The 17,132-nt window shown below is 40.6% G+C and overlaps 1 protein-coding gene across 1 annotated transcript in view; it reads left to right on the forward strand.

Annotated features, from left to right (window-relative positions):
* TOM1L1 (target of myb1 like 1 membrane trafficking protein) overlaps positions 1–17,132 on the forward strand; it is a 60,951-nt gene that overhangs the window by 30,061 nt on the left and 13,758 nt on the right. Inside the window, exons 8-11 of the mRNA XM_032616286.1 lie at positions 9,880–10,013; positions 14,372–14,432; positions 14,818–14,935; positions 16,234–16,330. Coding sequence (XP_032472177.1) covers positions 9,880–10,013; positions 14,372–14,432; positions 14,818–14,935; positions 16,234–16,330 — 410 coding nt within the window. The remainder of the gene's footprint in view (positions 1–9,879; positions 10,014–14,371; positions 14,433–14,817; positions 14,936–16,233; positions 16,331–17,132) is intronic.

Here is a 17,132-nt window from a genome sequence, read left to right on the forward strand (position 1 = left end):
AACCCCCAGTCCCTCTCCCCTTCCTGGAGGTTGCAAGTTTCAACCTTCTAATCACAGGGTTGGTTCCTCTGGCAGCCAGCCCCCATCCTCCAAGAATCACCTCATTAGCATAAACTCAGGCTTGGTCGAAAGGGGCTTCTTATCAATAACGAAAGATGCTTCTCTCATCCTACTGCTCTGGAAATTCCCAGGGTTTTAGAAGCTCTGTGCTAGGTACTGGGGATAAAGACGAAATATATATTTCTTCTATCACAATATCCTGTCCAACTATGGTCAATCTAAAATAAGGTGATGGAATCTAAAAATGAAACCAGCAAAGGTAGACTATGGAGAAATAAAGTAATTCTTTAGTTTGTACTTTTTCAGAGGTTTTCTCACAGCTGTGTAAAACCAGCGGCCCCCAACGTTTTTGGCACCAGGGACCGGTTTCATGGAAGGCAATTTTTCCAGGGACTGGGGCTGGCGGGGGGATGGTTTCGGGATGATTCAAGCACATTACATTTATTGTGCACTTTATTTCTATTATTATTACATTGTAATATATAATGAAATAATTATACAACTCACCATAATGCAGAATCAGTGAGAGCCCTGAGATTGTTTTCACTTGCCACTCACTGATAGGGTTTTGATATGATTCTGCAAGCAGTTGATTTATTATGGCCTCTGTGCAGTCAAACCTCTCTGCTAATGATAATCTGTATTTGCAGCCACTCACCTGCGCTAGCATCACTGCCTCAGCTCCACCTCAGATCATCAGGCATTAGATTCTCATACAGAGCAGGCAACCTAGATCCCTCGCATGCGCAGTTCACAGTAGGGTTCGTCCTCGCATGAGAATCTAACGCCGCCACTGATCTGACAGGAGGCGGAGCTCAGGCAGTAACGCGAGCGATGGGTTGCGAGTGATGGGGAGCGGCTGTAAATACAGATGAAGCTTCGCTTATTTGCCCGCTGCTCACCTCCTGCTCTGCAGCCCGGTTCCTAACAGGCCACAGACCGATACCGGTCTGTGGCCTGGGGGTTGCGGACCCCTGTTGTAAAATCTACAGATTAGTGGAGTTAGGGCCCCCAGATAACGCTGGCTTCCTGCCTAGCTTCCCCATGTAACCGCAGGGGCTTTTGGAGGCTTCAGCATGAGCCTGGTGGGGGGTCATCAGAGTTGGGGTAGTGGGCAAGGTGGGAGGCATTGAGGACCCAGGAGCATTACAGGGCATTCAGAGTTTATCTGTAAAGAAGTACTAAAAGTATCTGAAATCCACTGTGATAGCTGTGAAACAGACACTGTTTTTTCCCCAAACTAGCTAATAACCACTTTTTTTCTTTTAGCTTGTTAAAAGAATTTACCTCCTCTTCCCCAAACCCCTTTGAAATGACAGACAAAATATGAAAATAAGAATAAATTCCAAGGATTACAGGAGAGCTTAGACCGTCAGGGGACCAGAAGAGTGAGGATATTCAGAGTCCAGTAATGTAGGTGGGATCAGCCAACTGAGGTACACACAGTCCCAGAAGAAAGAGACCCTTACAGTGTGACTTTCCTCAGAAGAAGCCTATAGTAACCTCAGAATCAGAGTAAGATTGGATGGGCCTTAGGCACTCACATGGACATGAGTCTGTCTTCTGCTGTCCCAGCACTATACCTCCAGGAGCAGGGAACTTCCAGTGTCACTAATAAGACCAGAGAAAAAGGACTTCAAATAACTTGTGGTTTCCAAGAGAACATGGGACTTCAGCAATCAGAAGAAAAAAGAAAAACACTCACTAGGTTTTTTAAACTTTGAAGGCAGAGGGTCTCATCCCTAGAGATGATAATGCAGAAAGGCTGTTAGAATTCTCAGGAAGAATACGTAGTTTCCTTCTCTCCCTCTAAAGATGAGGCTTCTCCTTCTCCTTGCCGTTTTCCTTTGTGGGGCTGAGCTGCTTTTTCTAACTTTTTAACTTATATAACAAAAGGAAAACTTTGTTTTTTGTACTACTCACAACCAGCACGTCTGACACCAAATGTATGGGTTTTTTGCCCACACTGACTGATTTTCTGATGCCAGCTGGGTGTCTTAAAATTAAATTCAATTCCGACATTAAGTACCCAGAGTTAGCATCAGATTCCACAGGTTAAGGGATCGGTCCCACAAGGCTGCCCCACTTCAGATGCCCTTTGCAAGTTTAAGTCTCCCATACTTCTGACCAACAGGCTATAAACCGGGCGTTACCACAACCCTCTCCTCAGGTTTGATAATTTGCGTGAATGGCTCACAGAACTCAAGGAGACAATTACTTATATTTAGTGGTTTATTCTAAAGGATGTTACAAAGGATGCAGATGAAAAGCCAGGTGAAGAGGTACAAAGGGTGAGGTCTAGAAGGGTCCCAAACACTGAAGCTTCTGTCCCTATGGAGTTGAGGTGCACCCCTGTCCCAGCACATGGGTATGTTCACCAACTGGAAGCCCTCCGAACCCCAAAGTTTATGGATTTTTATGGAGGCTTCATCAAGTAGGCATGATCAGTTAACTCTCATCTCTAGCCTCCCTTCCATATCCGGAGGATGGAGGATAGGGCTAAAAGTTCCAAGTTTCTAATCATGTTTTAGTCTTTATGTTGACCAGCCCCCATCCAGGAGCCCATCAAGAGTTGCCTCATCCGAACAAAAGATGCTCCTATCACCTGGGAAGTTCCAAGGGATTTAGGAACTCTGTCAGCACTGGGGGGCAAAGATCAATATGTGTATTTCTTATTTCGTATATAGGTCGTAGCCATTCAGATGTCCCAGCTGCATCTCAGTACCTTGTTTGGGCCCCAAGCTTTGTCTCCTGCCTCTCAGGGTTATTAGAGATTGACAGATGGGTGCCTTTCGGGCCCTTGTGCCTTCATTGCCTCTCATATCTTTGGATCCTATTTGGATTTAGCCTTTGAGGACTTCTCATGCTTTCTTGAAAGTTTAGGCATGCACATTAAAATACTTTTATATTGTATCCAATATTTTTAGGTATTTTGTTGTCAAAAATATTTTCAGGATATCGAGTACAGTGCTGTGTTGAAAATCAAGAACTATATAGCTTTTTTTTTCTTTAATTGAGGTAAAATTCACATAACATTAATGAAAATGTTAAAACATTTTAAAACAAAGTTTTATGTTAAAACATAAAATTAATCACTTTAAGGTTTACAGTTTAAAGTGTACAATTTAGTGGAATTCATGTTCACAGTGTAACCATTTCCTCTAGTTCCAAAACATTTTCATCATCCCCAAAGGAAACCCTATACCCATTAAGCTATCTCTCTCCCTTCCTGTTTTTGCCCAGTCCCAGGCAACCAGTTATCTGCTTTCTCTTTCTGTGTATTTATTTACCTATTCTGAATATTTCATATAAATGGAATCATAAAATATGATTCTTTCACTTACTATAATGTTTTCAAGGTTCAACCATGCTGTAGCACATTTTATGGCCCAATATTCCATTGTATGGGTATACTGTATTTTATTTATTTATTTATTTATTTATTAGTTGATGGACATTTGAGTTGTTTCTACCTTTTGGCTATTGTGAATAGCTGCTGTGAACATTCATGTATAAGTTTTGTTTGAATACCTATGTTCTTTTGAGTATATACCCCAGAGTAGCGTCACTAGGTCATATAGAAACTCTATGTTTAACTTTTTGAGGAACTGCCAAACTTTTTTCCACAGTGGCTGCACCATTTTACATTCCCACCAGCAACACACAGGTTTCAATTTCTCCACTTCCTTGCCAACACTTGTGATTTTCTGGAGTTTTTTAGCTATGTAGTAGGTGTGAAGTGGTATCTCACTATAGTTTTCATTTGCGTTTCCCTAATAACTAATGATATTGAGCATCTCTATAGCTTTCTAAAAGGTAGACCAGATCATGTTGCTCCTTGCTGGAAACCCTCCAGTGGCTTCCCATTACACTTGGAAAACCCAGCTTTCTTACTCTGGCCACAAAACCTCTCCCAGTCTGCTCCTGCCCACCTTTCCTTCCATAGCTCATGTGTCCTTGGTCCAGCCACAGCGACCACCTTCCTATTCCCTGGACACACTGAGTTCGTTCTTGTCGGGGAGCTGTTTCACCCTTGACTCTCATGCTTCCCCTGTCTTTTAATGGCCAGCTTTTTCTCATCATTCCAACTTAGTATGTTACCTCCTCGGAGGGGTCTTCACTGGCTCCCCAGTTTAAAGTCATCACTTTCTTTTTCACCCCCTTTTCATTCTCTGCCCAGCACACTGATGCTTTTCCTGCATGTTTGTGCAGCTGTCTTTGCCTTCTAGAATGGATGCTTCAAAGGCTTGTCCTGTTTACTGCTCAGGTTCCGCTCCCAGAGCAGTGCTGCACAATGTAATCATTCAACAAAAATATCTTTAATAAATTAATGGATTTTCCCTTTATTTTATGTGGTTTAAAATTAAAATCTTGGGACTTCCCTGATGGCACAGCAGTTAAGAATCTGCTTGCCAATGCAGGGGACACGGGTTTGATCCCTGGTCCGGGAAGTTCCCACATGCCGCGGAGGAACTAAGCCTGTGTGCCACAACTACTGAGCCTGTGCTCTAGAGCCTGCAAGCTACAACTACTGAGCCCACGTGTCACAGCTAGTGAAGCCCATGCGCCTAGAGCCCATGCTCCGCAACAAGAGAAGCCACTTCAATGAGAAGCCTGCGCACCGCAACGAAGAGTAGCCCCCACTCTCTGCAACTAGAGAAAGCCTGTGTGCAGCAATGAAGACCCAGTGCAAGCCAAAATTAATTAATTAATTAATTTAAAAAATAAAATTAAAATCTTTATCCTTGGTATCAGTTAGAGATTTTCCCTTCATTTATCTTTTTCAGTTATATGTCTGGTTGCCCAAATAACATTTAGTAACAATTTATACCTTCTCCACTGATTTCAAATACCTCTTTATCATATTCTCTATTCTAGTGCAAGGATGTCTTTCCAGAGGCTGTTCTCTTGGTTTGATCTGTTTGTCTATCCCTGTGTTGGTATCCTACTATTTAAATTGCTCTGTTTTCATGCCTTTTAGGGCTTATCAGTGAAACAGATGGCGTGCTCCATTTGAAAAGAATTTAATCAAGGTACTGTTTATTTAGTGAGGTACCACAGGGCTCAGAGAAACCACTGGAGCAAGTTTGTTACCCTGGGCTATTAGCTAATACCCCTAGACATAAATAGGCAAGAAGAAACTTTTGCCAGAACCCAGTGGGCAGAATATGAGGAAGGCAGCCTTGAGAGTAATGGTGCCTTTGGTGGAAGGAATGAAGATAATATCCAGACCTCACTCTCCTTCGCCCTCCCATTTCCTCCCTGTGCATCCTGTGGGCTGAGCCCAGTCAAAAGCTAGAGGGCAGGGGACCTGGTGGTATGCCCGCTACAGGCCAGCCCCCAGGGCACACAGCAGGGCAGAGTATGGATGGTGGATCTGGAAGGCAAAAGAAAGGTGTGCAGCCGGTAGGAAAAGTCTCCGCTCAAAAATTTCTCGGCTCTTCTTGCACATATACTTTACCAGTGATCACAGTCTTATATGAAGTTGTTAACATTAAAAGCATTTCCTGTTTTGTCTGTTGGCGCATACCTTCTGGCAGCTGTTCTGTTTATTTGAAATGCGTTGTCTGTTTCCTTCTGTCTGAAATCTGGTATACTTATGTGGAATCCCCTATCTGTTCCTCCAATCCGTGCCTAGCGGTTAGATCCCAAAGCCCTGCTTATTCTCAGAGCTCCTTTCTCTTTGTTAGATTCTTAGGCAATGAAACTATTTTGGTGAAAGACACCTTTCCCAACCACTATGTTGCTCCTGGACTTTGAACTTCATTAGGGGCAGAGACAGGATTTCTTTTCGCTTGCTGGAGTGGTGTACGAAGATTCTGAGGCCACGTCTAGTCTATGAGTATTGCGATGAGTTAAAAGTATCTGTTCTGGTCACAGTAATGAAATGTTGCTGCACGTTCTTGCATTTGTTTTCTAGGTGTTGTGTACTTGTCTCTGAATCACGGTACTCTTACCTTGAGTGGCTCACCTCCCATTTTAGTCTTGTTTTTGCCTAGACGCAGTAAGGACAATGAAAGAAGAGAATGTTTTAGTCTTCTGTAGAATAAAGTGAGCTCCAATTCTGAAAGCACAACTAGAAAAAGCCTTACTCTAACTTATTAGAGAAGTGTCAAATCATGTGAATCTAAAATTTGGTCCTGTGAGAATAATTGGTAACAGTTGAGAAAAAAAAACCTGTAAAATAAAAAGTCATCTGCCCTGACCGCTCTTACTGTCTTTCCCATTCAGAGACTTGTAAGGTGTTAAGAGTGGAAGGGACTTTCAGTGCCATTAAGACCATCTCCCTTTACAGATGAGGCTACATATTCAGAAAGGGAATGATTTGTCCACACAGTGGCAAGCGAGTGATGGAGCTGGAGTGGGAACCTTGTCCTCCTGAGGCTGTGTTCTATCCAGTATAGCACTTGTTTCTCATTTTGAACCCAGGACTGACTTTCTAGCATAGGTGGCTAACCTATTGTCTGTTCATGTGGGTATATATTAGCTCCTGAGCTAGAGTGGAAGCAACTTGAAGGCAGTAACCAAGACCTCTACTTATAAATCCATACAGCTATGCACATTTAGAGTGTATGTTTTGTGTACTGAGTGAGCTTATCAAATGTCTGTTAAGTTGAATAGATTGATCCTCTGTTGAAGAATTAATGATTTAGGGCAAAAGAAGGGCTAAGGAGTTACTGAAGATGTTTACAATATTTAGTTGGGAAAAAGAGTTGGAAGTTAATGATTTTCTGGAGGATTATGTTAACAGTTAACTTGTCATTCATTCAACAGAGGCCTGTAAAAGAAAGAAGAAACTGTATGAGCAAGTTATGCTGAGGAATGTTTGGTTTCATGGTGAGCGGGGGCAGTTTTGGTTTTGAGTATATAGGGACGTTCTTGGGGTCTCTTGCTGTCTTGGTAGGAGGTCCTGGGAGAGAGGAGATGTGTAATAGCAGTAGTGCCAGAGGTATTGTTTCCAGAGAAGGCTGTTAAGCAAACACATTTCTTCCTTTTATTACTTTTTCAAGGGATATGTTCAGATACTTTTGTTTTTCTTTTTATTGAGCTGCCCTGTGTTGGTGAATGTGGGACAATTGCAGTTGAAGTTCAAAGTGTGGAAGAATCTTCTTCCTTAATTCCTGAATGCTCTGCGAAAGAGTGGGAGCCATCTGGATGTCAGAAGAGGAAGCTCTTAATGAGCTCCTTTTTGTTTTGCTCCAAAGACGTTTGAATTGATTGTTAGAATCACTTTAGCTCAGAAGCCTGCCTGGGCTTTGATATGGTGTAAAGGGAGGCGATTCTAGGGCCTCTGTGATGGGCATATGCACCAGCAGCTGTTCCTCCGTATTTTAGTATTTTAACTTGTGCCCCCTTGCTCCCCACATCCACAGCCCTGCAGGTGCCTGCTGTGGGGAACTTCTGACCCATCCTTTTGGTCCATGGTACTTGATCTGTGCTGTTTCCAGGTGGCTTGGCCCTCCTCTGAGACAGACATCAATTGCAAAGATCAGAGTGGGCTGGCTTTTGAAGAGGTTTTTCAAATTCTGCTTTGCAAACCTGCTGAGAAATGTGGTGCCCCTTTCATGTTTCCATTCCATCTGTCTCTTGAGAGGGCAAAGGGACAGTCTTCATGTGACCGGGGGCTGTTGACGTTGGCTGCAAATTCATTTCAGATTACTTTCTACTTTTGTCACAGGCACCTAACAGCCATTGTATTTCCTTGATCTTGACATTGTTCTAGCAAGGCTGCCAGTGAGCAAGGAGGAGAACTGTTCTGTACACTAACGCAGAACAGAGGTAAAGTTCTCGTTCATCATGGGGTTATAACCAAATGCTTCTTAGATTTTTCCTCTTTTTAAAAAAAATATATATGTATTTATTTTGGCTGCACCAGGTCTTAGTTGCGGCATGCAGACTTCTTAGTTGTGGCATGCATGCCGGATCTAGTTCCCTGACCAGAGATGGAACCCAGGCCCCCTGCATTGTGAGTGCAGAGTCTTATCCACTGGACCACCAGGGAAGTCCCAGGAATGTATAATATTAGTTTGCTAGTTAAGCTGCTAGGGACACCTCCTTAGGCAACCATAATACATTCATTGACTACCCTGTATGCCATATGTGGGTTTCAACTGCATCATTTTCTGTTCTGACAACAACCCTATAAGATGGTTGTTATCCTTGTTTTACAGATAAAAAAGTAAACTGAGGCTAAGTTTTAACCATATCCCATATCAGGTATGTAGATGGGAGAGACCTTTGGTCCACTGAGTCTAAAGTCTTTTCTCTTTGTGCTCTACCAGGGAACCATAAGTGACTCAAATTTAGCAACCACCTGACTTAATTTTACTAGGATGTGGCCACACCCATTTGTTTACATATTGTGTGTGGTTACTCTCACCTTGGCAGAGTTGGGTAGTCACAACACAGGCTTTGTGGCCTACAAAGCAGAAAATATTTAATATCTGGACCTTTAAGAAAAAGTTTGTCAACTGCTGCAGACAGTGACCACATCATTAGGAACTGGGACAGTTTTTCTGGTTGTACAGTGCAAGTATGAAAACCTAGATTCTGTCATCTGTCTGTCTCACTTTTTTTTTTCCTTTCTCTTTTCTTCTGTCTTCTAAATACTTCTGTTAAGATTTTGTGGAGGTATGGTAGCCTTTACCTCTGAGTCTGAATGCCAGCTAGTAGTGGTTTGGTTTATTTATTTAGAGATTTCCTGTTGGAAATCTTGTGATAGATTGTTTGAGATTCTAAATGGTTTTGTGAAGTGTAAGTTTTTCAGCAGGGTTTTTTTTTTTTTTTTTAAGTCTCTTTCTTGAGGGAAAAGATCAGATAATGTAACAGTGCTGTGATTTAGCAAGTTCTGCTGCTTTCATTTTGAAAGGGGAGCTTCCCTGTGTTCTTGCCTGATGTTAATGTATTATTACATGAACAAATTCTAGCCAGGGTGGGTTTGAAGGAATATTAATACCAGTTTTATGCTCCTCAGGCTTACTGGAGGTTTGCCTAAGAGAAAGTAAGTTGTAAGATAGCAGTTCTCAAGTATCAGTGTACATAAGAAACACTTTGAGATGCTTGTTAAAAAGTGTAAATTCCCAAACTCTCAGCCTAGGCAATTCTGAGTCAGTAAGTCTGTTGTAGGTGCCTCTGACGCTTATGAGAAAAAGCTGGTTTGGGGAGTAGAGTCTTGCGTAATACAGTGATTTCAGGCAGTCCAAATAAAAATGGCATTGATGACTAGTTTTTGAATCCTGCTTCAGTTTACCTTGGAATGTGATGTTGTAACTATAAACGTTACATGTTTAAGTAAAACATAACAAGAAAAATATACTGCTATAAATGCATTTTAATTACTTTCTTCTATTACCACAAATAACAACAATAGCATTTTATGTTTTATGTAGTTCTTTATAGTTATATAGTTCCTCATTATACACCTCATTTGATTTTCTGTCACCCCTTGAGGTAGATGTGGCAAGTAGTATATTTTTCACTTGTCAAGTGAGTAAACAGATTTAGAAAACAAGTGATTTTTTTTTTCCTAACACAGCACAGCTAATAAGTAGTAAACCTAGAATTCCTGTACACCACTTCTGATTTCTAGTCCAGCATTACATGCAATGTACATTATTGTCCTTATGATGCCCATTTTGATTTTTAGAGGAAAATATTGTTCTGATATCCTTCACAGAGAAAGGATGAGCTGTCCATAGTTAAATACTTTGGTAATCTCCCATAGGTGACTCAGTGTGGAGATGGTCACAGTAGTATACAGATCGGCAAATCAGTTGTTTTTTTAGCACTGAAGAAGAAATCTCTCTCCTTCTTTGACAGAAACTTTATAAGACAGGTCGGGAGATGCAGGAGAGGATCATGGACCTGCTCGTAGTGGTGGAGAATGAAGATGTCACTGTTGAGCTAATTCAGGTGAATGAGGATTTGAATAACGCCATCCTTGGATATGAGAGGTGAGCAGTGGCACGCCCTCTCCGACCCTCCTCCAGTGCTAGTTTAACCTCCAGGTACTCCGTGTTCTTAGAGTGCCTACCGGTGAGCACTCAGAAAGATCAGGAACAAGTTCTGGACATGGCTGCCTTCCTCCCGAGATAGGGAATCCTGGTCCTGCTCTTCTGGGAGTGTGTGATATGGCTTGCAGGAATGAGCGTGTTCCTGAGCAGTGTGAGGGGCATTCACGGGCAGTGTAAGCAATGCTCACATACTGCCCTGTGAGCAGGGCCTGCATCTTAATCACGGAATGTTGTCTGCATTGGGCACATTGTAAGCTCTCAAATAGACCAACGCTATAAACAAAGAGTCGTAGTGAAAGTGAGGTTTACCCTAAGTTTGAGGTGGAGAACAACATGGAAATGGTAAAGAGAAGAGAGGAGGGTATTTATATGGAGAAAATAGTCTACACAAAACCAGAGTAGCCAGTGAGGATAATCTGTATATGAACACAGATTTTTTTTCTAAATTCCATTCAGAAAAGTATGAAGGCAAAAAGTTTAAACACAGTCATCTCTTGATATCTGTAGGGGATTGTTTCCAGGAACCCCCCCAAGGATACCAAGATCCACAGATGCTCAAGCCCTTTATGTAAAATAGTGTAGTATTTGCATATAACCTATGCACATCCTCCTGTACACTTTAAATCATCTCTAGATTACTTATAATACCTAGTAAATGTAAATGCTATGTAAATAGATGCTGGTTCATGGCAAATTCAAGTTTCCTTTTTAGAACCTTCTGGAATTTTTCTTTTTCAAATATTTTCAATCTGAGGTTGGTTGAATCCTCAGATGCAGAACCCACAGATGCAGAACCCACAGATACAGAACCTGTGGATACAGGGGTCGACTGTACTCATAATTTTGTTTCTAACATTTTAGTATTTTTCTAAACTTTTTTATAGTCGTGATCATATAAAGAACATATACTTTTGTTTCTCCCTTGATTTTCTTTGTCGTAAAACCAGTATTTGTGTATCCTATGTTCTTAAATGCTTTGGCTAAACCATTATTTTTAATAGCTGCATAATGGTCCACGTTTCTCTCACAGTTCACTTATTAGGCATTTAAGTTGTTTCCAAGTCATTTATTCATTCGTCAAAGTAATAGTCTTTTTTTGTGTGTGTGTGGTACGCGGGCCTCTCACCGTTGTGGCCTCTCCCGTTGCGGAGCACAGGCTCCGGATGCGCAGGCTCAGCGGCCATGACTCACGGGCCCAGCCGCTCCGCGGCATGTGGGATCTTCCCGGACCGGGGCACGAACCTGTGTCCCCTGCATCGGTAGGCGGACTCTCAACCACTGCGCCACCAGGGAAGCCCCAAAGTAATAGTTTTATAACCTATTGTAATCTATAGTCAAGCCTATAGTCAGGAAAACACCTTCAATCATATATATAAATATACACACTTGGAAAGTGAAATAAATGCAGTGAATAGGAGGTCTATTTAGTGAGAATAACAGCCAGACCTAATCCAGGTCAGAAAAAGGACAGGAAGGCTTCTATGAGGAAGTACCATTTAAGCTGAGAACTATGGGTTGAGGAGGAGTTGACTAAACCAGGAGCAGGTAAGAGCACATATGGTTGTGAAGCCATGGGAAGGCACAACAGGCCTGGGGAGAGATCCGGCACCTAGAACCCGGCCCCAAAGAGCGGCAGCATACTTCGATTGACAGGTGGCTTTCTCCTTAGTCTTGATGAGAAGTGCTATATACAAACATAGCTTCAGGCAAGTCTCCTGGTCTCTTTCCAAACCTGTACCTAGGCCTTCCTAGCATAGAAATTCTGGAGTCTCTGAGATCCCCAAACTTTTTCTAGATCCTTGTTTCAAATAAGAGTTGTATTGGCATTTTGGGTAGGGCAGTTTTCCCTTATGTGGCCCCTACCTGCTAAATATCAGAGGTTTTCCTCCTAGTTACAGTGACATTTCAAGACGCCCTTAGGGGAACCATTTCTGTCGAGAATTTCCTGGAATTAGTGGCCATATTTCCCACCAACAGATGAAGAATGGGACCAGTGTGACATAAGGGAAGGAGGTGAACAGGTCCGGATTCAAATCTTACTGATGATTTTGGACAAATTGCTTAACTTTTTTTAAGATTTGGGTTTTTTCCTATTTATTAAAGAGGATAATACTACGTATTTGGAGAGGGTTTGTTTATTTTATTTGTTTGTTTCTAAGAATTAAATGCGATAATGTATGTTAAAGCACCTAGCTGGGTGCTAGCACATTAAATATTAATTTCTTGTCCTCCTCCTCTTCTTGTCCCAGTGAGCCTTCTAATTTATTGTCTAGACTTTTTTTCCCCACTCATCGTGAATGAACCAAGAGAATCAGGGAAGTAAAACCCACAGCTGCAAAATAAGTTCTTTCCCTCACTGTCTCACTGTCAGGGAGAGCGGCTGTTCTGTGAAGAGGTGACAGGGCACCAAGGGAGGGATGTGAGCCCTGTGACCATGTTCCCTTACCACTGAGCAAACCTTGCCCTTTGGTTTTTTGGGTTTTTTTTTTGTTGTTTGTTTGGTCTTTTTGGGGGGGTGGTTGGTATAAATGTTTGTAAATGGGAAGATATCTAAGGAAAACCATATGGTTTTCAGTAGAGTGCTGACTCATGGTTTTCATTTTGGAGAATTCTATTACAAACCATAAGACCACTTACTAAAAGCTTCCTCCAAGGGGGAATGTGTGTTTATCTGGTCTTGATATCAGGAGACTGGGTTATTTCTGTGAACAGCTTTTTCTGATTCAGCTTTGAACCAGGGCTGCATTCCTTTTTGGAGGAAAATCTTTTCCTTAACTTGTGCAACTTATGCCACTTTTCTAGGCTCCTGACCCCTTTCCTCCATCTTCAAAGCCAAAGTTGTCTGGTCGGGTCCTTCTCACTTTGTATCCCTCTTGCTTCCTTCGTCTGCCTCCCTCGTCCACATTTAAGGCCTTTGTGATTACACTGGGCTCATCTGTGTGGTCCAGGATAATCTTCCTATTAAAGTCCACTCATTAGCAATCTTCACTCCATATGCCATCTAACCTAACATATTCACTGTTCCATTGATTAGGATGTGGATATCTTGGCAGGGGAATCATCCTACTTACCATGCTCACCACAGTCTGCCCTCTGTTCCCTAAAGATTCACATCCATCCCACAGACAAAATACATTCACCCTATTCCAAAATCCCCAGAAGTTTCCACTCATTACATCCAGGGAATAGCTGTGCAAATAAGGTAACAGAAATTGTTACTCAAGTCTTGATTTGTGAAGGTTGTTCATACCTTGCACATAACTAGCTAGCATGCAGGAAGCCAATACCATGAGTAGATGGAAGAAGAAGTACGTGTGTTAGAAAGGGGAAAATCCTTAAACCTAAGTCATGTTTTAATTCAGTATAAGCTTTTAGACTTGAAAGTGTTTAGGTTCATGGAATCAATGTGTCGTAATAGTAATACTATGTATTTCTAAAGCAACTTTTAGTTTGCAAAGCATTTCCACATTCATCCACCTGTATTATCTGTCTGTATCTTCCCCTTGAGAATAACTTTGAGGAAATGGTTCAGGTATTGCTATTCTCTGAGTAGATGGAGAACTGAGGATCATATGTATGGTCTTATAACTACTCAGTAATAATACTGACACTTGTGCCTTGGATTTCTGCTTTCAGCTTCACTATTCTTTGAAACCTATTCTCTTATTTACTTAACTGCTCCTCCTTTACCCACAGTGTACGAACAATGTAAAATTAAAACAAAGTTGTAAAAGGTAATATTGTTAGGTGTCAAGTGTCTTATAAAAATGAAGATTAAACAGTGAAAATGTTAATTGTATGTGAATTTTATGGAAAATGATCATTTTTGATAATTTTGGCAAAATTAGAAACAACTCAAATATTTGAGAATAAGGAGAATATTTATATATGTGATTCATTAGGTTAAGTATGCAACCACTATAAGTTGTATTTCTGAATAACTAGAAAAATGATCTGAACATAATGGAATTAGAATACAGAATTATGTAAAGTATAATTTCAACTAAGTTTAAAATAGATTAACTTACAGAAAAAAATACTAGAAGGAAGTACATCATAATATTAATAGGAACCATATCTTGATTATGGAATTATTCATATTTGTCCATTTTCTCATAGTTTTCTTTAAAGGCATTATTACTTTTATAAACTGGGAAAAAGTTATTAAAGTACTTTATTGGGAATTGGGGATGAGGCTGATTATCCCTAAATATTTGCACATTAATAATTCTGTTAAAAATTATAGCATTTTCATATCTGTTTTCTTTTAAATACTTGCATTTTGTTAATTCAAACAGGTTCATTCGAAACCAACAAAGGATTTTGGAGCAAAATAAGAACCAGAGGGAAGATGCCAATGTAAGTAAATAGAACTGTTATAAAATAAACAATTGAAAATTTTATGAATTCTACAGCAAGGAGCAAAGCTTATATAAAACAAGTCTTAAAAAAGAGAAGACATGCATTAATGATTTGGAGTGGTTTTAGTAGTGTAGAGTATCTGCCTTAATAACTCATTGAGTTATTGATAAGAGGTCATAAGAAGATTCTCTAATTAAGCAGGGACCCATGTCAGTGGCGAGATGTGATTAGTACTAGCATTGTCTATTGAATGGAGAGTTCTCTCTCAGGATACTTCCAAATAGGATCTTCCTTTCACCAAAGGAAAGTCTGGGGAGAAAGCTGTGACAAACTGCCTGACATAGTTTTTTCTAAATTGTGTTTTTGTTTGCTTTGTTTTCAGACTACCAGTGAACCTTCTGCCCCATCCTCTGATCTCCTTGACCTGAGTCGCAGCCCTCTGATGCATAGGGCCACTTTGGGAGAACTCAACACCCTGAATGCTCAGCTTTCAGACTTAAGTAAATAAGCACATGGGCCTTTTCAGACCAGTGGAAGAGCTTGATGTGAAACAGTTCTCTTGGTTTCTTGATTAAATGGAACCTGAGAAGAACTGAAGTCAGTTTGAATATCAGAGAACTATATCAGGAGATTTAAGTACTTCTTGACAAATGGTTAGGTCACACCCAGTTCAGGAATGGGATGTGTCTGGCAGAGGAGGTCCTTGAAACTCGTCCTACTGGTTTAGTATTTTGACAAATTCGCCTGGCCTGCTTGTAGAGCTTGTTCAGCTCCATGGCCAATACTTAAACCTACTCTGAACCCACTCACTGTTATCTTTGGTTTTCTCTGCCATACTACAGCATCAGGAAGGGGAATATTTGATGCATATAGACAAAATCAGGAATTATGAGGCCTCATGATGGTGAAATGTGGAGGGCAAATCACAAGCTTTTGAGTCAGAGAAGTCCAAGTTGAAACCCCAGTTCTGGCACCTCTTAGCCCCCCACCTTAGAGACTTTCCTACTTTATAAAGTGAGAGCAATTGTTGCTTTAATGGTTTTCTGTGAAGGTAAATGTTGCACTGTAGGCTTAGGGTTACCTACCTTCTCTGTCTTATTTGTTGTCTCCTATTACCCTTCCCAAAGAGTTTTGGTAAATTACAAAGTAAAGATGATGAAAAATGCTGAAATCCAGAATTTTCTGCCAAATTAAAATCAGTTTGTTTTCCTTTTATGTTAGCAGGATTTTTTAGAATCAGAATAGTCAGTATCACTCAATTTGTGGTTTTCTTATTACTTACCCCATTTCTAAAATGTTGACTGCTTGCTTAGACCAGTGAGATGTTTGGAGTCCATTATATTGAAGAGTTTTCTTGAGTTTTTATCAGGTATTTTCAGAGCAGGGGTGGAAATAATTATTCTTTTTGGGGTGTCTCATCATTATGGGAACTTGAGAGTTTGGAGAGGTGAGGGTAGAGCTCTATATATGCCATAGCTTTTTACTTTTGTGCTTGACAGGATAAGACATAAAATCCCTTCCATTGTGAGTCAGCTTGGGATTTTAGAAAACCCAACACAATAACGTTTGCTACCTTTACAACATCCTCTTTTTATGGCAGGGAATTTCTCTCTTTCCACTTGCCATAAGTGATGTTTTTGAATTTCTGTTTGAGGAAATCCCACGATTTTACGGTGACAGAACTATCTCAATCTCCTTAATTTGGTGTTTTTTAAAAAAAAAAAAAAAACAGAAAATTCAACAGAACTGATGGACAAAATGTTTTAGAGCCAAGCAATAAGTACATTTTGTGTTTTAGATTTCAGCTCTACAAGTCCTGTTGTAACAAACAACTTGAAACCCAGTCTTCATCCACAGGTGGATTTGCTAGCCTCAGAAAACACAGAAACACCCCTGTAAGTATGTCAGTAATACTCCAGAACTAATTCCATCTCATTCTGATTCCTCGTATTTAAGAAAACATGACATAATAGAAAAGGTAGAGACTTAGGAATCATACCTAACTGATTTAGAATTTCAGTACTGCTTCCTATTAGCTGTGTGACCTTGGATGAGAAACTTAACCAGTGTGAGCCTTCATTTCTCTTCTAAGAATACTCTCTAGGATTCTTAAAAAGATTCTGTGCAATGCTGTATGTACCTCCTAGTACAGCACTCAGTACATAGCAAGCCTTCCATAAATTCTCTGTTTCTCTTATTTTTTTAGTGGTAACAGGAGGTAGGAAAAATACAAAGTGGGGGAACAGAAACGGCCACACAGATTGCAGAGCACTTGCTATGTGGCAGGCACTTTGCTGACCTGTTTTTATTTATTGCATTTAATCTTTGCAAAAGTTCTTGGATCAGTGCTATTATCATTATTCCCATTTTATAGGAAAAAAGGCTGAGACCTAGGGAATAGAAGTTCATGTAGCGATTAAGTAGCAGGTCTGGTGAACTGATAGTTCACCAAAAAAGAAATACAGATGATTTAGAAACATATTTTTGCTCAGTGATGCTCAGCCTTACGTACAGTTACAGAAATATAAATTAAACTGCAATAAGACTTATTTTAACCTCACAGATTGGCAGTAGTCTACATGTTTGTTAACTGTGGAGAGACAGATACTATCGCAAAACTGTGCAGTTTTTATGAGGGGCAAGTGGCAATATCTATTAAAATTATAAATGCATTTACGTTTGAACTTGCAGTCTAGG

The sequence above is a fragment of the Phocoena sinus genome, chromosome 20 (assembly GCF_008692025.1).
Source record: "Phocoena sinus isolate mPhoSin1 chromosome 20, mPhoSin1.pri, whole genome shotgun sequence".
NCBI classification, from domain to species: Eukaryota; Metazoa; Chordata; class Mammalia; order Artiodactyla; family Phocoenidae; genus Phocoena; species Phocoena sinus.